Raw genomic sequence first — 19,187 nt, forward strand, 5'->3', positions numbered from 1 at the left:
ATGGCTGCAGATTCTTTTTGTTTGTGCATTTTTATGGATGGACAATTTAATCAAATCAGATTTTCTTAGAAAATATTTTCAATAATGATTTTGACTTCCAACGATTATGAAAACCAGCTAATCAAGATAAAGTGATTATTGTGTCGCATTCTGTTTCAAAGTTATGCTCTTGTTTTCTCTCAAATGTGTAAATCCAACGCACCCCTTTCTTGCTTTTGGCCGTTTTTTGTTAAGTTACTTACTGGAATAGGTTGAATACAGTATATATTACCAAAATGTTGAATATGTTTTGCGTAGGTGGTGGCTGTGCATGACAACATATTTTGATGTAAGGCGTCTGTGCAATATTCAACGTTATACATTTTTATTGTGGGGGAATGTGCAATATATTGGTGTACTTTAGTGCAGTGATTCCCAAAGTGGGGGTCGGGACCCACAGGGGGGTCGCGAGCCAGAGAGGGGGGGTCGCAAGTTGATTTCAAGAACTAAAACAAAAATTTAAAAACGATTAGAAATAGCATATGTGAGCCATGATTTTAACACAAGATAAAACTAGTGGCTAAATTTAAAATAAAACCAAGCAAATAAATAAAAAGGGAACAGCTCTTTTGATTTTCACGCCTTTAGTGCGTGCTTATTTATAGTGGGGGGGTCGCTAGTCACTTGCACCGTTACTTTGGGGGTCGTGGGCTGAAAGTTTTGGGAACCCCTGCTTTAGTGTATCATTCAATATTCTTTGTGTGTTTTAACTGTAGTTTCTTTGTACATGTAAATGTGGTGCATATAGACTTTGGGCTGTCACATTCTCGGTTGGCCATGACAAATTCCTCCTAATTGAGACAATAAAACTTATCTTAATGTTTTTTGTTTTACTTTTTAATAAATTCAATATGTTTAGTAGTTTTTTCGTAGGTTGCGGAAGTGCACTAACGTTAACTTCGAAAATACGTGATTTTCATTTTAAATTCTTTTAAAATAATTTATTCATGTTTATAAATTTCTTTCATTTTTTTTAGTTGAATTAAATTTAAAATTCAGTTCAGTTTTTGTTGTTTTTTTTAAGTTCAATAATTGAAGTCAAGTCAGTGAGTAGACCTGTTGAACAATCATGCTGTCAATATTTAGATTTTTGCCATAATCAAGCAGCCCTAGTGTTGTTTTTGGGCCAGTTGCGCCATTTGCGCATGCGTCACTTTGCAACAAGTAGCCTACAAGTTGTTGAGAAGAGACTTTTGTAATGTCAATACAGTAAAAATGAAACTAAACAAAGTTTGTTCGCTGTTGGCTACAAGTTAGCAATCAAACACAACAAAGGCTGTCACTTGAAGGGCGTTTTGTGCTAACATTAGCAATCAAACAATCATAAATAGCTAAAACGTTTTTTAAATGATTTCCATCTTCTGTTATTGTTTGTAATGAGAAATGTTCATTATTTTATGGATTTCACACATTTTAGATGACATTCTATGCCGTAAACCGTTTAAATCTGAGCATGTGCAACTCACATCCGCAGTCTGCTCACATCGGGTAGTGACACTGTTGACTAACTTCGGTTGCAGCTGATGAATAATGGCTGTAGTGAAATAAACTAGACTCTGTGGGTTTACTGTTTTGGTAGAATCCTGTTTTGGCACATACAAAAACTGCTGTGTTTACCTCCATGTAATGCTAAGGCCCTTTGAGTTTTATCTGGAGATGCTTTTTCTTAAACCTGTATTTAACCTAACCTGCATCTCCAATACCAGCTTTTATGCTTATATCACCCTGGTAGTTTGAAATGATGTCAGTGATTGCTATTTGATGTACAGGGACCTTTTCTCAGTTCTCAGCTGACTTCATATATGAATGCAAAGCGGTCGGTTTTTGTCCATATGAATGGGCAGCATCGTGTTCTGTTCCACTATGAATAATGATGCCTCAGACTGGAGGAGGCCTAGAATCTGTTCCTGCAGTGAAAGACCTCTAGATTTAGCTCTGGTTATGTAACTGTCTGTGTTGTAATGGCTTTGCTCTACTACTGCAGCAAACGCTGAAGGCTGCTTAGCTGACTGTTTTCTGAACTCAGATGGTCACAGTGTTGCGTTGGGCTGCAACTACAAAGGCAAGAATGTGATTGTGTTAACTCCGACCCCAAAATGATGTCAGGCCTGGGTGCTATAGTCTGCAAGAATACAGATGTTTGCTTTCAAATGAATAGTATTAGTACTTTTACACATTTCATAATATTTGGAAAAAGGCTAGGAAAGTATTTCCCTCAGATTTTATGAAGTGCATATTGTTGTGTATTTTCGGCTACTATAAGATCCGTAGTTCAGGTACACCTGATGTATTGTGGGTAACTTTAGCGTTTGTTGTTGGTGTTAGCCATGCTGCTGTAAGGACATAGTGTTGGGCTAATAAACAGGAAATATTCCATCGTAGTCCGGGTTATAATTGTTAAATCTAGTAACATGAAACCGTGAGGAATATAACACATATTTTTCACAATGACACTTATAGCGCTCCTCCTTCTCCAGACGTTGCCTAGCTTTTACTCCATCTTAATCTGAAGTCACCTGCGATCATCAGCTCTAGATTTTGGCATATCCTTAGACATCAACATGACAACTGATATGTATTGACAATTAATTCATGGAAAACTAGTAGTTGTATATTTCTGTGTAAACTGGCTATGTGGTAAAAGACTCAGCAGCACATAAAGCTGACTTTTTCCTTTCTCCTGTGTTTGTGTTTAAAGAGCACCATTAACGTTCACACAAACGACTCGTTCTTTGTCCATCTGCATGCTGGTTGACTAACTGATGCTTTCCCCATTATGGTTGCTCCTCTTGCACTGCTTGTTAAGCCATCTCATACAACTGAGAATATGTATATTTATATTTTCAAATCTAGTTTAGTTTTTTAGGATTATTTGTCGTTTCAGTTTTGATGTGAAACGCAGCGTTCCTTTAGCAAACTAAGAATATTCAGGAGTAAAACATTCTCTTCCTATGCGTCATTGATTCTTAAGATGATGTCGCTGACACGGGTCTTCATTTAAGAAGGAGATTCTGTACTATAAAACAACTCATTGTTGGAAAACTTGAGCAATGATGTCATGCACAAGCTCATTGGCATCATTATTTGTTTGTGGAGCGTGAGAAACGTTGCTTTTGAGGCAGGATTATTCAAAACAGATTTTTTTGGGAGTCTTTTTGTAACACACAGGGTACTATTTTTTTTTTTTTCCGCACCCAGATGACTCATCCTGCTACATCTCAGCATTTGATGCAAATGTAGGCGTTTTTCTGTGTCACCAATGTGAACATATGTTTCATCCACCGTCGCAGGCTTTCCCATATCCTGGGTGGAGCCTAGTTTCTGTTAGTGGTTTTGCTCCCATGCAATTCTGCCTGTGCCTGAAACCCAGCAGAGGATTTTCTGGCTGTTTTTCCCCAACTGTTTATCCGCATACTTCTTTCCCCTCCTTCCTCCTCTGCTTTGGCTCCTTGCCTCATTCCTCTGAGTCACAGGTCTTCAAATGAGATTGTGAGGTACAATTAGAAAACCTAGTAATTTTTCTTCTTTCTTGGATTCTGCTGGCTATCAATACGATGCGTCGTCCTCATTCCACCTGCCATCAGCTCATAGTGGACTTGATGTCATTTTTTGATCACAAAATCACAAAGCTGTTGGTAGAGTTGTATAGACTTCACTTGCATTCAATTTTTTTTTCTAGCCATTCATATATCGGAATTTAACTGTATTTGTTAAATTGAGTCTAAACTGTTATTTATGCGCCTAAAGCTTAGACAACATAAACCAGATTATTGTACAGGGTTCTGTAATTAATGCTGTATTGAACAGTTCTGTACCAGGCAGTTAATTATAACAAGCCATTTTGTGTTGGCAGGGAAATTGGATTTAAACAATAACTGTTGGCTTAATCTACCCATGCTTTGTCAGTATAGCAGATGTCCCTTTTTTTAAATGGAAATTTAGTCTAATAAAACTGCTTAAATTACACATGGAATTCCACACTTACATTTCGTTAATTCACTGTACCTGGTCAAATGTAAACCATTGCGTACTTTTGGCCCATGAGTGACACCCCTTGTACTGTCTGCACAGCATTCTCTAGTCTGCACCCACTACAGTGGATGTTGTCCTAGAGATGGATTCTAAGGTTACATAATAAGACACTAAGGAAAAGGATATATATATTTTGGCCCTGTGACAGGGTTATCATCTGCACACACAGATGGTTGATGCATGATAAGGAGAGGAAAAATTGGATAAATAAGTAGGTGTCGGAACATTCAGAAGGCTGTTGCTACTTTCACGGTGTTGGTATTTTATGTTCGCCTACTGGTGCTGTACTTTTATTTATAGAAATATGTTGATCAGGGAGCAGAGTTAAACTAAGAGGTCAGGGATTGGATCCATAAAGCAGAAACCGACAATCCCACAGCATTTTCTAATGATACAAATTCAGAAATAGACATACCGTTCTGCTTAAAAGTGTTGTACTCTTAACTCTTTTGACAAGACGAACATAGTGAAGAAATACAAATGTTCTTGTTAATTTCTTTTTTATTTCTACCAAGTTTTATTCATAGTTTACATGATTTCTCACTCAAGGCTTTTGTGACTTTAACACCACAAACATGAAACAACCCAACTGTCCTGTTATAGACATGACTGTTTTTTAAAGCTTCTCACCTTTTGTAATAGGGAAAGCTAAAGTGGTAGAGACAGGCCCTGTCAGTCAGGTGATGTAGAACTGTGGTGTCTACACCATTTTAAATGCAGATATGAAGAAGACGTATGATAAATATGGAAGTTGATACCAGTTTATAATTTGAATGTAATCGGCTCCCTTTTTCACTGTTAAATGTAGAAACAATGCAACATGTTGAGAAATGTCATGCTATTTAGAGAGATCAATGTAAAACAGTTATCTATTGGAAACCTCTAAGTGAGTTTAGTCCAAACGTGAGAGGTGGCACTTTGACTCTACAGTACGTTAGTTATCTAATGATTTTCCGCCTCTGTACCTGAGTCAAGAATCCCGAACATGCTCAGTCAACGCCCTTTCCTAAGTGCGCTACACTCCCAGACACCACAGCCAGGTAATGTGCTCTGGTACCTCACCCAAGCATAGCTAGTCATGCATGGCAATACCAGCTCCACCCACATCAACACTGTTTTTTTTTTATTTTGACACCTCCCTTTTTCAACAATGTTGCTCCATTCCTTTCTTAATAAGAACATACAGTACAGTAATGATGTAATGCAGCAGTGAGTTAGCCCCTCATTATATTTTTATACCTCAATAAAGCAAATTCAACATAACTTTGAGGTGTTGCTTGTGCACAAACAAATAGATTACTGCCAGCAGTTTCCATCCTTATTCAAATCCTGTGCAAACCTTATAGCCACAACAGTCATACACTGACATAACTCTCTTGGAGGTTGTAGAAAAATGATGAAGGGTACTCTATAATAGATCACTGAAAATAGGAAAAGGGTTGGAAGTATATTTTCTTGTTGTCTGAGAGTGCACGGTGAAGTCACATATCTCATTACTATTGGATCACAAAAAAAAACAACTTAACTTCAATGGCAGTTCAAATATAAGTACTGGAAGTAGTTGAAAGTGTCACTTAAAGTTGAAATCCTGAAAGAAAAGTTATTCCCAGTGTAGAAACCAAAAGATTTTTCATTTCTTTTATTACTAATTAACTAAACATATTTAGTCAACAAAGGCCCAGATGTCTGTTACATGTACTAATTGACTAAGAACCGATGGCTCCAGAAACTCCTTTGGAATCCTTCCTCGTGAGCTTCTGTCCTGTGTAGAACGTTTTGCTCCTCTCGCATCCACTTGTAGAACGGAGATCAGTGGTTTGATTAAATCAGCAAGAGACAACTTGTCATGCTGCAGTGAAAGAACAACTTTGTGTCGTCCTAAACCGGGTGGAGGTTTGAGACATTTTGGAACAAGCTGCAAAAACAAAGGTCATACCCTGCTTGTTAATATGGGGAAGCAGTGATGAAATAAAATCATCCCCAGATTATGGTAATAATCACGCTGTTTGGAGGAACACTGTGGCCTCGTTTCACATCTGGTATGAGGACATGAACTGTCTTCTTGTTTATTCAGGTAAATTGAGTTTGTAGATATAGTAACTATATCTACAAACTCAATTTACCTATATTATAGTTGATAGTGAACGTTGTGGCACACGTTGGCACACATTACAGCAAGTGAAAAAATGTCAGTGGACAGGAAAACAATTAGTTTACTACCTTGCTAAATTAGAAATGTCCCTCAGCTCCCCTACCTAATTGTCAAGCTAAAGAAGTGTGTGTGTGTGTACTCTAATTGTTCATATTCTAAATACTCATTTTATTTTACTTTTAAGTAAAACATCTGATATTGTGGAAGGCAGTGGATGTCAATCTTAGTTAGACCCCATCCTGCACCGTTATTGTTTTTTCTTCTGTAGAACCTCCATGGAAAGGAACTCTTTTTTTTATATATATTTTTTAATTATATTATTGGACCAAAGTCTTTACAATTGATATTTTCCATTACACTATAATAATTTACACCATCCCATTTGTCCATTGTCCCACAGGTTATTGACTCACTCGGTGTCATGATTTACAAAGCTCTGGACTTTGGCCTCAAAGAAAACGAGGAGCGTGAACTCAGCCCGCCGCTGGAGCGCCTGATCGACATGATGACCAACACAGAAGAAACCGAGAGTGACCCCTGTCCTGATGAGGGCTACGAAGCCACAGAGGAGGAAGATGAGTGTGAAGAGGAGGAAGAAGAGGACCCCGTCTCTGCCACCACCACTTCAGTCACCAGCATTCGCAGCTATCGAGACCTCATCACGGTAAGTTCTTGTTGGGGTTGTTTTTTTTGTTTGTTTGTTTTTTCCTTCAAGTTTCAATAAGAGGCAACCTGAGATACATCAGGTGTCTTTAAAACCACATTCACTGCAACATTTTGATCAGTCATGTTTTTGAGGGATCAGACTGACGGATCAAAGTTGTCATAGGTGTATTAAATGTTCAAATTTTTCTTTTTGCTTTAACTATTTCCTCCTTTTATACAATTTTTACATCAGATCTATTAAGGGAGCAGTGCATCCACATTAATAGTAGTTATAATGCACCTTCAAACATATTCCCTTGATAGGTGACTGTCATGCTGTAAATTCCCCAAATAGCTTTTGAATGTGAAACTGGCAATTATAGCTGTGTAAACACGGTGGTATTTTGGGAATAGGCTTAGAAAGTTTCACAACCCATTCCTCCCATAGAATAAACCCTGATGTAGAACACAAACAGGTCTGTTTGCTGCCAGTGCGTGTTTTGCCTTACCTGGCTCCTAATTTATCCAACAATCATTTTCTTGAGTGTAAACTGCAATATGTTGGCTGGAGTAGATAATTGCACATTCCTGACCGACCTCCTTCCTTGTACTCTGCTGTTCTGTCAGGAAGCGGTAGGTTGGGTCAAGTTCAGCGAGACATGAAGCTAGCAAAAGGTCACCCGATCACTCATGCTTGCGAGTGAAGCATACCACTAAAACAGGAATGGTTAGACGTTGAATGTGCTAAATGGGTTTCCTCATTGCTTTGGTGAAATGTAGTGAAGTTGGCTGTCAAGCTGGAGCTTGAATTGTAGTCTCTCTTTTTTTTTAAATCATCAAATGCTGAAATGTGAGGTACATACTGATCTATGTGGAGTGTGCAATTTTGGAGAAAGACATTTGAACAAACAAATACACCCACACTCCTATGAATACTCCTTCAATACATTGGCGTGTACCAGATTTAGCATCCCTCCTGCTGTCTTTCTCTGTACATCCATGGCCTTTCCCTGTGCACAAGCATGATTAGAATCACAGACTCCACCTTTAACAGGTTTTGTGCTTGATACAGATTATTGTTTTTAGCATACCAGTGGAAACCACCGATGTAACGGTGTTTTAAGCATGGACATAGACTTTCTTCTCACACATCATTTTACCTGTGAATTTCTCTGAGAGGATGACACTTTTTGCTGAGTCAGAAATTCCTGTGGCTAGCCAAGCCCATCAGGTGAACATGAGAATATGTCACTTGTCTGGTTTTCTCTTTTGTGTAGAGGAAAATAGAAAGAAGGAAGATTCCTACTGCATTGGTGCCAGACTTTAGTGCGAGTTCTAGTTGAAGTTAAAGGGTTGGGCATTGCAAGTCCCACTTTAACCCATCATGTGTTGTTTCACCTTGAGTGAAGAATGCTTTCATGACCTAAAAATAAAATGCATTATGGTAGGTTGACTGATGTTTCTTAATCTATATATGTGCACATTTGTTTTCCTTGTTGTTGGTCTCTGGCCAGCAGCTGCATAAAGCTCAAATTAAACCCCTATTTGATCCATGATAGCTTCTACATTGTGATACATGACCAAATGGGGCCAATCCCGACACTTACATCATGACAATTAAGCTAGAGAGGCTGTAACGTAACTTTATATCACTCACCAACACTGTCTGTGTCTTTTAAACACCGGGTTTTATCCCCAAATTAATGTAGGACCTCTTACCAGAGATATTGCTGGCTAACCTTAGCTAAACAAAGTGCAAATGGTAACTGAGTTAATTCCCTAACACAGTACTGGTTAATGATAAAGATCTAGATTCATTGAGACATAAAAGATGATGATGATGATGATGATGATGATGATAGGAAACCTTGATAGACTGGCTAAATGCTTGATGGTTTGTTTGTTATTGATAACAAAAACTCGCTATTACAATCAAATACATGTATAATGCAAAAGGCTTGGCACCAGTGATGTATGTGATGAGTAATGACTGTTCCTTCATTTTAAGTTTCCTTGCTTTGTGTTACTAAACATAATTTGGCAGCTTATCCATTACTCTGGCAAGCAGCTTGTGTTATCTTCAGCACTCCCAGTCAAATACCATGGGTATGGGTCAGAGCTTTAAATGGTGCATATGTGATGCTAGAGGCAATGTTTCTTCATCTGGACAATCAGGTTCATGCGGTTAAAAGCTCTGGTACTGTTTTTAGCCATGATAGAAACATCACTAAAACTAAAGACATTACCATCAGCCTCAGCAGTACTTTGGGTTTAATGCTTATTAGCCAATGTTAACATGCCAACATGCTAAACTATAAGATGGTGAACGTGGTCAACGGTTTACTTGCTTAATATGACATGTTAGCATTGTCATTGTAACCAAGTTAGCATTCTGATGTTAGCATTTAGTTTGAAGCATTGCTGTGCCTCAGCTGCTAGCATGGCTATAGACTCTTAGTTTTGTTAGTACAAGGTTTGGGTTTGAACGGGGAATTTGTCAATGAATTCAACAGATGGAAAAGCTTAAATTATCTTTGTACATGTTCACCAAATGATGGGTATTTCCATAAAATTGTACCTGAATAATTGTAGTAATTGTCTCTGTGTACATTCTTGATATGCATGTTCTTGTTTCAAAATGTAATAATTGATCACAAAAAGACAAATCTTGCTTTAACTATAAAAGAGATGTATGTATTAGGGGTGTGACGAGACGCTTACTCCACGAGACGAGACACATCCGAATTGGGTTCACGAGAACGAGACGAGACGAGATTTAAAAAAAAAAAAATTAAAGAAATCCTCGATGAAATATAGAATGGAAAATATTTTTTTTAATCAACTGAAAAATCACAAAATGCAAAACATTTAGGTGCATTTTGAAATCACTATAATGATGAATGTTAATGATTAATGTTTTTTTTTTTTACTATTTTAATGAATTATATGCAGAAGGACGTGCAAACACTGCAAATGTTTGTATAAACTCTACCAACCGGCTTCAATGCCCGTACAATTTCCCACGAGAAATCTAACTCCTTTCCACAAACCGAACATAAAAAATAAACAGTATAAAAAAATAAATGTGTGAACAACAGAAAAATACACTTTAAATGCAAACAGTAAGTGATCAATAACCAAAGTACTGCTCCTTAAAACTACAAGTGCAACAGAAACAATTTTTTAATTTTTTTTAATGTTTTCGTCGCGGGGGCTAGTTAGTAGAGAGCTGTGGTGGTGCTGAAAGTGTTTGCATAGTGCTCGTGTTAGCCGCGGTATACGGCATTTTTTCTTAAAATGTTTACATATTGTGTTCGTCTTGTCTGTCACTCTTTCGCCGTTTATCATTTCCGCAAGAAAACCAAAATGTTGCCACACAATGATTTTAAAGTGGCGGGGGGATCTTCGATAGTAATTTCACGCTCCATCACGCTGACATCACATCGCGAGACAACTTTTCACCTCGACGGGAAATCTCGTCACGTTTTAATCTCGCGTGATCTCGTAAAACGAGATCTCGTCACACCCTTAGTATGTATGTATGTATGTATGTATTGATGTGGGATACAAATATACTGCATGTACTTTATACCATGTTTAGTTACAGATTTTTACGTAAGTAAGTCAATTTTATTTATATAGCCCAATATGACAAATCTCAAATTTCATTCAAGGTGCTATATGGTCCTTTTGAAAGTATCACTATATATAACTAATTATTTCCCTTCTCTCCTCTACAGCTATGTTCTTCCCACCTGCCCAGCCCATCAGACGCCCCCAGCCACTACCAGGCTGTGTGTCGTGCTCTCTATGCCGAAAGCAGGGAACTACACACCTTTCTGGAGAAGATAAAGAGTGCCAAGGAGGTAAGAAACTGGCTTGTGACATCTGCAAGTTATTGATAAATCTGGTGAGGATAAGTAACAGTCGAGCTGAAAACCCTAAAATTACATCTGCTCCCCCTTTTCTTTACCACAGCAATTGAACATACACTTGCATATAAAGTGACTCACTTTAACCTATTTTCAGAAATGATAAGTAACATCTACTCTTACTTTTAAATAATTATCACTTATCCACATTCCCAAAGTTGGCTTTTTTTGGCCATGAGTCATACTTAAAACATTTTACTCATTTGCACGTCCTAAATCAAAATATGAAAGGAAGTGAAAGTGATAGGGAAAATTTGTGCTTGGAGGCACATAACAAATTAAAGTACCAAACTCTCTTGTCCCTGGGGGTTACTACTCTGCCGCTTGGTATGTAGATTTACTGTGTAGAATTCAATTGGTTGAATTAGGATCTGTAAGGCCAACAGGCTTTTTAACACTGGGACAAGAAAATACCAGAGTGATGCCCAGAAACTGCACAGCAACAAAACAGACCACAGAGCGGTAAGGGTACAGAAAGATTGAGACTGCAGTTGTGTCCCTGTACGACCTACTTGTCAGACCAGTTAAGAACTCATCATTGATCAACGCTACCAGTCATGACTTTACTCTTCATGGACATGATTTGGCATCCTATTTCTGATTTAGTATCGGTACTTGAGTAATTGAGACTGATTTATGATGGGTTCCCTGTAGAGCTTTTTAGAGACGGCATGTTTTAGACTATTAACCGTTAACTGTTAATCAAGTTGTGCTCATTGTTTTTAACCATTAATTGAAAATGTGTCAGCACGAAAACATACTTCTAACGAAATACACCAAAGAAGATGTCCAAAAGCAGCTTGAGCAGACCCAGATAATATAGACCAGTATGCATGTGTAATAATTGGCACAAAATACAAACATAAGAAATCTCTGACGTGACAATATTGCGTGTGCGAAAGTGCATAAACTCAATTCTTTAAGAAATTATAATAAATGTCCTGTTACACTTGCTGTGTGTGTGTGTGTGTGTGTGTGTGTGTGTGTGTGTGTGTGTGTGTGTGTGTGTGTGGGTGTTGGGTGTGTGTGTGTGCGGTGGTGTGTGTGTGTGTGTTGTGGGGGTGGGTGTGTGTGTGTGTGTGTGTGTGTGTGTGTGTGTGTGTGTGTGTGTGTGTGTGTGTGTGTGTGTGTGTGTGTGTGTGTGTGTGTGTGTGTGTGTGTGTGTGTGTGTGTGTGTGTGTGTGTGTGTGTGTGTGTGTGTGTGTGTGTGTGTGGTGTGTGGTGTGTGTGGGTGGTGTGTGTGTGTGTGTGTGTGTGTGTGTGTGTGTGTGTGTGTTCAGATGTTTTACTTAAAACTAAAGTAAAATGAGTATTTAGAATATGAACAATTAGCACACACACACACTTAGAAAAGTGTAGTACAGAGCTGGTGGGGGGGAAAAAAGATTTGCCCTACCCCACTCAAGTATTCAAAATAGAATTAAATTCTTGTAAACTCTAACAAGTACACACTTTGTGTCCCCTGACTGGGTTGAGGTTTAGAGTAGATTATTCCATAGCTGGTCAGTCAGTGTAGCTTTGCTGGACTGTATATTTGTACACACTCATGCAATATGTCCTGGCTGTGTCCTCTGCAGGAGGCGCAAGTCATGCAAACAACCTTATGTAATATATGGTTCTAGAATTAAGTTTAACCTTATTACAGCAATTTAAGAAGCTTAAGGAGGGGGGCACCAGGATATAGAGGCTGCTTTGCACTCCCTGTAGCACTGAATGCCACTGGACAGTTGGTAATAAGTAATCATACTTCCTTATAATGCTTGATACTACGTTTATATTTTTAAACAAAGTACCACACATGCTTACAAATTAAGAGGCTAGTTTTTCTTTCAGTTTCTCTTGTTGTTGTTGTTGTTTTTCTCTCTTCTGTCCGTGTCTATCAGCTTCTTTTAGTTGGATTCCCTTGTCTGTTCTGCCAGTCTAGAGATAAACCAAAACTGTCATTTGTTGTGAAAGATTGCTAAGCGACAGGTTAAATGTTGCCTCGGTTAAAAAAAGGAAGGAAGTCCTGGCTAACAAAGATAAAGGGTTAATTAACAGGCAGTATAAATTCATTTTGGTATTGGAAGAGAAAGGTCAGATCAACAGAAAAAAAAGATTAGGCTTAGGAAGGAGGAATGAGTTTACACAGTAAACACAGGTGTGTCGTGTGGATGAATAGAGGTATAGAAAATAAACGAAAAGCAGCTGTCAACAGAGGACCCTTTAAGGATTTCAGGATGTCAGGTTGACATTTGAATTGGTCACCCAGAACTTTCAATAACTAGCTTGTGCAGTGATGATTCAGGAGGCAGGCATTAATAGCATTGAAACTTTTTAGTCTCCCCTTATGTTTTTCTTGTCTTCTTCCTTGGACAGAACCTTCAGAGAATGGAAGGCAATACTCGAGGGGAACCTGTTAAAGACCTCGATGAGCTGCAGAATGCAGACTGGGTAAGATCTTTTTTTTTTCTTTTTCTACACCAAGCACCAATCGATTTAACATATCTATTAGTGTATTGATCATATTGACATATGATCATGTGTTGGTAATTATAAAACATATGTGCTGCAGAATTTTAAATTTTTTTATTATATTGCATGTTTTTTTTGTCCCCACCAGGCACGGTTCTGGGTGCAGGTGATGCGGGATCTACGAGATGGTGTTAAGTTAAAGAAGGTTCAGGAGCGTCAATATAACCCATTACCTATAGAATACCAGCTGACACCGTACGAAATGCTGATGGACGACATCCGCTCCAAACGTTACAAGCTGCGAAAAGTCATGGTACGGGAAAAGTCAATTTAAGCATTTGTTTCTATTTCATTAAGCTTTTTTCTTTGTTTGGAAAAACTCTAGACATAAACGTAACAATGACATATTTCAAATTTTTGCTTAGTTTTTTTTTCCCGTGTTAATAATACTCACATTTCTTAATGTTCTCACGTGGCGAATGTAACATCTCTCTGCAGATTTAGACAACCTCTACTGTGCAGGTATTAATTTAAGTCACAATCCTTTTTTAACAATATCACTCCAGGTGAATGGAGACATCCCGCCTAAGTTAAAGAAGAGTGCACATGAGATCATTCTTGAATTCATCAGGTCGCGACCACCTCTCAACCCTGTGAGTAGTACATAACACAATGCCAGTATGTCAGAATATATGTTCCCCAAACTTAGTTCAAAGTGCCCTTACAGTTTTAGTCTATACGGTGTTCAGTATATAATACTGATATCTGATGTATTTTCAGTATTCAGTTTGGTAACATTTAGAGACTGACTCATGATAATCATAATCTGTTTAAACCAGATTGTTGTCATTTGTTATACCAGCACACTGGCATTCACAGTAGAAGCCAAATGACTTGGTGTGAATGATGGGAAACATAATGTCACATGCATGTCCATCATCACATGGTGGTGGTGTTTAAGTGATAAACTTTGACTAAGAAAAGTGTTAAAGGCCTAATGTAATTACAAAACACTCACTCTTAGGAAGTATGTTCAGGGGGTATTTTACTATGGTCTTCACTGTGATGGCAGTCGAGCACTCACTTAGTGTACTCATGACAGGTTGCAGCCCGTAAACTGAAACCCCACCCACCACGTCCCAGGAGCCTCCACGAGCGACTGCTGGAGGGCATCAAAGCTGAAAGGAAGCTCAGGCCAGTCTCACCGGACATGATCCGCAGAAGCCGCCTAGGTGAGCTGCTAACAATTGCACACACTGACATACCTGGACAAATGTATGAAACTATGCAACACTCTGGACACTCTGTTAAACTATGTCAAACTATTTACTAAATATTTTTGTTTTATCTGAAGGGAGCCTTGTGATTGTTTCCAATCAGTGAGTCACTGAAGTTCTCTTAAAAGTGTGTTTACTTGCAGCAAGTAGAGTCAGTTTACAGCACTTCAGCATAAGTACAGAAAATTACTAAACAAAATTATTAAAACAGTGTCTTTTCAAAGGTGTAGGGTGTCAAGTTAGTTATTTGGTTCATGCAATTAGTAGATTTTCTTATTATCTCTGGTCAGGCCCGGCATCTCCTCCACATTATGAGCTCTGCCCTCAGGGGTATATCCTGTGCTCTTTGCAAGGTCACTCAGCTTTCATGATTAACACATGAAAGACTAAAACCGAAATACTAAAACAGTAGTTTGGATGCAAATGGTTTAGCAAAGAAACTGAAGCAAAACAACTCTAAGCATATTTTTTTTTTAACAATGAGCCTAACCCCTTCACTCAGGACAAAAACCATTAACCATGTCTTAGCCACATCCATCACGATTACTCTAACAGACCTCTTCCTACTTCACTTAATCAGAAGTGTCATAGTGTTTAAACAAGGATCAAGTTTACTGCAGCAGCGAGTCTTGAGTTGTTTGCTAGATCTGCACTGTAAATGTAAGAGTTGTGTTTACTGGCAAATGTACTCTTGGACGGATAAATTCTTTGGTTTGAGTTTAATAATACGATTCCTTTATGTCATGCTGCTCTGTGTGGTTACTTTTATAAAAGTATTGCAATGTTGAGGTAAATAATCCTTGTGGTATGCAGTCGTTGTAATTAGCCAATTGGATCTAATGTTTCAAACCATTTAAGGCTTTAATCAGATAAAAAAAGCAAAAATGTTGTCAGTGTGTACTGTACAGTGCTTCCAAGTGGTGACACAAGATGGCTTTTGTAAGGGGATTAAGGGGGTAATATGGTTGCATAATCATACGTATGGGAGGCTATATATCCTACTCATAATGTGGTCCTAAATTTTCTGAAACTTTCCATGTTTGCGAATATGTCTTATAAACTTGGATGATTCCTTGACTTCACCGTCCATTTTAACCATTTTACTGATTTCTCTTTCTCCTATTTGCTCCCATTTCCTTTATTTCAAACTTGGGCATATCTGTCAGTCATGCGACCTCTTAGCATGTCTTACAGCTTTGACTCATCAGGTAAAGTTTCACATCACCTATTGTGTTCCTATTGTCGTACCTTGTGTTTCATTCCAGGCTATTAGGGTTAGCTCCTGCTCCTCCCTGATTTTAAACACACACACCCTATTATTGTTATTATTATTATTTTGTGTGTGCGCGTGCGTCAGTCACACACTACTGTCACTTACTGGCAATTATGATACATACACCTCCTACTGTACCTGCAGAAATGATGGGTCAACACAGTGCAATCTAATCTCTAGACTGTGTGAAATGGTCACCTTGGTCTTTGCTGGGAGGCAGAATAAAATTGAATCCTCAATTTTAGTCATGTCGTTATGAATGATATAAGTTTGACAGCATTCCCAGGATATAGTGGTTACTGACAGGGACCATCTGTGATCTAGAGATCTAGATGAGGGATAGCCATTGAGCCAGAGCTAGTGTGGTCCAATTACAGATCATCGCTCTGCCTCTGCCGCCAGTCTGCCCTGTTCATCACCATAATCCGCTCTCACTGAGGAATATGACAAATTGCATAACACTGGTGTCAGCACAGCAGTCTACCTCCAGATGTTTGGTTGAATGGCAGATGACCGTCTGAATGTACCACTACAGTTTTACAGAATGACTGCAATCCAGATGGGTGTATGAAGAACCTTTTGCACTGTGGCTGCACTCATTGTTGTTCTCTGCTTTCCCTGGCACTTCCCCTTCACTTAACACTCCCTCTGTGCTTTCCAGCTATGCACAACATATTTGTGTGAGCATAGCCCACAACTACACAGCATCCCGTCAATAAACACCTGGTCTGACAGATGCTTGTTGCTGTCAAGTCCTCCCTTTGGTACTAGTCTGACGTCAGGAATTAAAATATTAATGTGTTTGCTCCTACTTAAGGTTATATTCCCCTTAACTCCTTCACAGGTGCAGGGAAAAGCATCAGCACTCCTCAGGACTTGTTCCGCAGTTCAGGTAAAGAAGCAATGTCTCATACATGAAGCCAGTGTCAGTGGTGTCATCTTTTGGCCTTTTGTACCAAAATACATGAAGATTTTTTTAGTCATGCTCTTTCATTTAGATTAAATGATTGAGGAGAAATCTGTAATATAATAAGCACATGGTTGGGGCTTATCTTGGTCACCATGTGGCCTGTGTATACGGACTCTGTGGTGTCATGAGGTAACAATACAAAGACACCCATAGTTTACAAAGGAGGCATGATGGCCAGCTGTTAAGATTAGAAGATGATTCTTGAGAATTTAGGGTTCACTTGTAATTCAAGTTAAGTCTTTTCTTTCACCCACAGACACTCCTGATGCACGCAGGAAATTGACTGTCAGCACCCAGTCTCTGGCCTTAGGCACCCTGGGAACCAATGAAGGTGGCACGCAGCCCCTTAGCCAGAGGAAGAGGCTGCTCAAAGCGCCCCCGCTGGCTGAGTTGGACAGCTCCGAATCTGATGTAAGATGTCTGAATCGTAGTGTCCGTGCTCATAAAATGATCATCACCCCCTTAGTCTCGCTTTGCCAGACCTTCCTCTACAGCGCTGCGGAAGAGGGTCTGGCTAGTAAACGCAGCATTCCGGAATGGACGAAAAACGTGCTGTGGTTTATTGGTATTTCTTTAAACCAATTACAATCGTCTTGGGTGGCGCTTAGCATCGGGCAGAGCCATGGTGCCCCTGCAAAATAGCCTCGGGAATTAACTTGTTTTGGTGGAACATGTGCACATTCAAAAGTTCAAAAACTCAGATTAATAGTAGATAGTCTAGCTAGCTGTCTGGATTTACCCTGTAGAGATCTGAGGAGCAATTAACCAGTTCTTATAACGCGACCAGAGTTTAAAATTCCAACACAAAGGAATCAGAAGGTACTGGATATCTGGCCGAAAAGAGTGAAATCTGGCAGAATTTTCAGCGGCAACTGAGCAATCCCGGATGTGAAACGTCATGGATATAGACTTTCACCGCCTTCATCCAGTCCCAAGATAGCAGCTTAAACAAAGTTTATGCAGTCTCTCTCAATTTTACAATCCGTGTTTCCAAAAGAAAAAAGTCCTTGAAATTAATATAATTGGATTTTTTTTTGCCATGCAATATTCCAAGTGGTATCACGCAACTAAATTAGTGTCATTTTGTGGTTAACAGGAGGAGCCCACACGGAGCAGCTCCAGTATGTCCACGTCTTTGATGGAGGACACGTCACCCGAGTCTGTCACAGGGAAGAAGGGTATGAGCTTATTTAAAACATATTGTAATATATTACATTCTGCTTTTTGGCCACTTCAAACACAAGTTGTCTTCATACTGTTCACACGTTTTTTTTGTCCCATGTCTCCAGCTCCTCCAAAGTTCCTGCCTGTCTCTGCCACTCCAGCCAGACAAGCGTCAGACAAGCGTCAGTCTCCTCAGAGGCGGCACTCTATCGAGAAAGAGGCCCCCACCAGCGTCTGTCCCTTTGTACCTCCATCCAGACAGAGCTCCAAGTCTTTGGTATGTAAACTGGGGCAGCTATCTCCTTGGATTAACTAACCGCAGCCTGGATGAATCAATTAATAAACGATTGATGAAGCCTCTAAGATTGATGACAGAGCTTCCTGCATCAGTTGCAAATAACGTATATTAGGTTATAAACTAAGATAGTCAAATTTATATACATAATTTGTATTGGTATAGCTACAATTATTCTCCTTTTTTTATGTCTTTGCTATCAGCTTCTCTTATCAGTCCAAATGAAGATCAGTCGGCTCAGTAATAAAAATAAAACAAATGAAATATGCGAAAAGAGTAAAAAGTGGTTAGATGCAGGCATACATGTGGAACTCCCTAGTTTGTAGAGTAACTACTCAAACAAATTACGATTCAACCACCGGATATATCTGTTGTATTTACTCCCTGTCCTGTGACCGGTCATTCATTTGCTATGAAGTCAGTGGTTTTCTGAGTAACTCTGCAGCAGTTGTATGATTCTAGTGAGGTTGATGGATGTAATTTAAACCACAGGACAGGCCGATGTATGAAGGGGATTTAGACTGAATGGGTTCGTTCTCAACACTTGCTAATTTAATGACAGATCTCTGGCACCAAACCAGTGGCCCTGGTTCCAATCATCAATCAGAAGAAATATGCTTAAAATCCTTGGAGGAGACAGCTCTCCTGGGGATAGTTATCACTCCATTTTATTATATATTTATGCCTTTAATGTTAGTGATTTAAATCCTGTCTTGCCTTATTTAAAAATGAGAATAATTAAACGTCTTTGTGAAAGATTGAGGTTTGAAAAACTCAAACACTTACAGTTTTCTACTCACCGTTTTCATGATAAAATGACAAGTAAGGAGTATTATCTGTTTATTTTCCGTTTTTGATACAAACACATGCGTGGCCTTTCACATGGATACGTGGAAGTTGTGTTTCTCTTGTAGATGTTAAACAGTAAGCTCTTTGTTGCAGTCCCCCCCCCCC

At 39.0% G+C, this 19,187-nt stretch overlaps 1 protein-coding gene across 5 annotated transcripts in view; it reads left to right on the forward strand.

Moving 5' to 3' along the window:
* The window catches only part of spire1a (spire-type actin nucleation factor 1a), a 31,847-nt gene that overhangs the window by 7,363 nt on the left and 5,297 nt on the right, over positions 1-19,187 (forward strand). For 4 of the 5 annotated variants that reach the window (XM_032535036.1, XM_032535038.1, XM_032535037.1 and 1 more), the window contains exons 3-13: positions 6,624-6,887; positions 10,609-10,734; positions 13,159-13,233; positions 13,403-13,567; positions 13,821-13,907; positions 14,357-14,486; positions 15,698-15,739; positions 16,649-16,696; positions 17,031-17,185; positions 17,871-17,952; positions 18,064-18,215. In XM_032535036.1, the coding sequence (XP_032390927.1) occupies positions 6,624-6,887; positions 10,609-10,734; positions 13,159-13,233; positions 13,403-13,567; positions 13,821-13,907; positions 14,357-14,486; positions 15,698-15,739; positions 16,649-16,696; positions 17,031-17,185; positions 17,871-17,952; positions 18,064-18,215 (1,326 nt within the window). The remainder of the gene's footprint in view (positions 1-6,623; positions 6,888-10,608; positions 10,735-13,158; positions 13,234-13,402; positions 13,568-13,820; positions 13,908-14,356; positions 14,487-15,697; positions 15,740-16,648; positions 16,697-17,030; positions 17,186-17,870; positions 17,953-18,063; positions 18,216-19,187) is intronic. The other variant, XM_032535039.1, reaches the window with a different exon arrangement.

The sequence above is a fragment of the Etheostoma spectabile genome, chromosome 14 (genome assembly GCF_008692095.1).
Source record: "Etheostoma spectabile isolate EspeVRDwgs_2016 chromosome 14, UIUC_Espe_1.0, whole genome shotgun sequence".
In the NCBI taxonomy this organism is placed as follows: domain Eukaryota; kingdom Metazoa; phylum Chordata; class Actinopteri; order Perciformes; family Percidae; genus Etheostoma; species Etheostoma spectabile.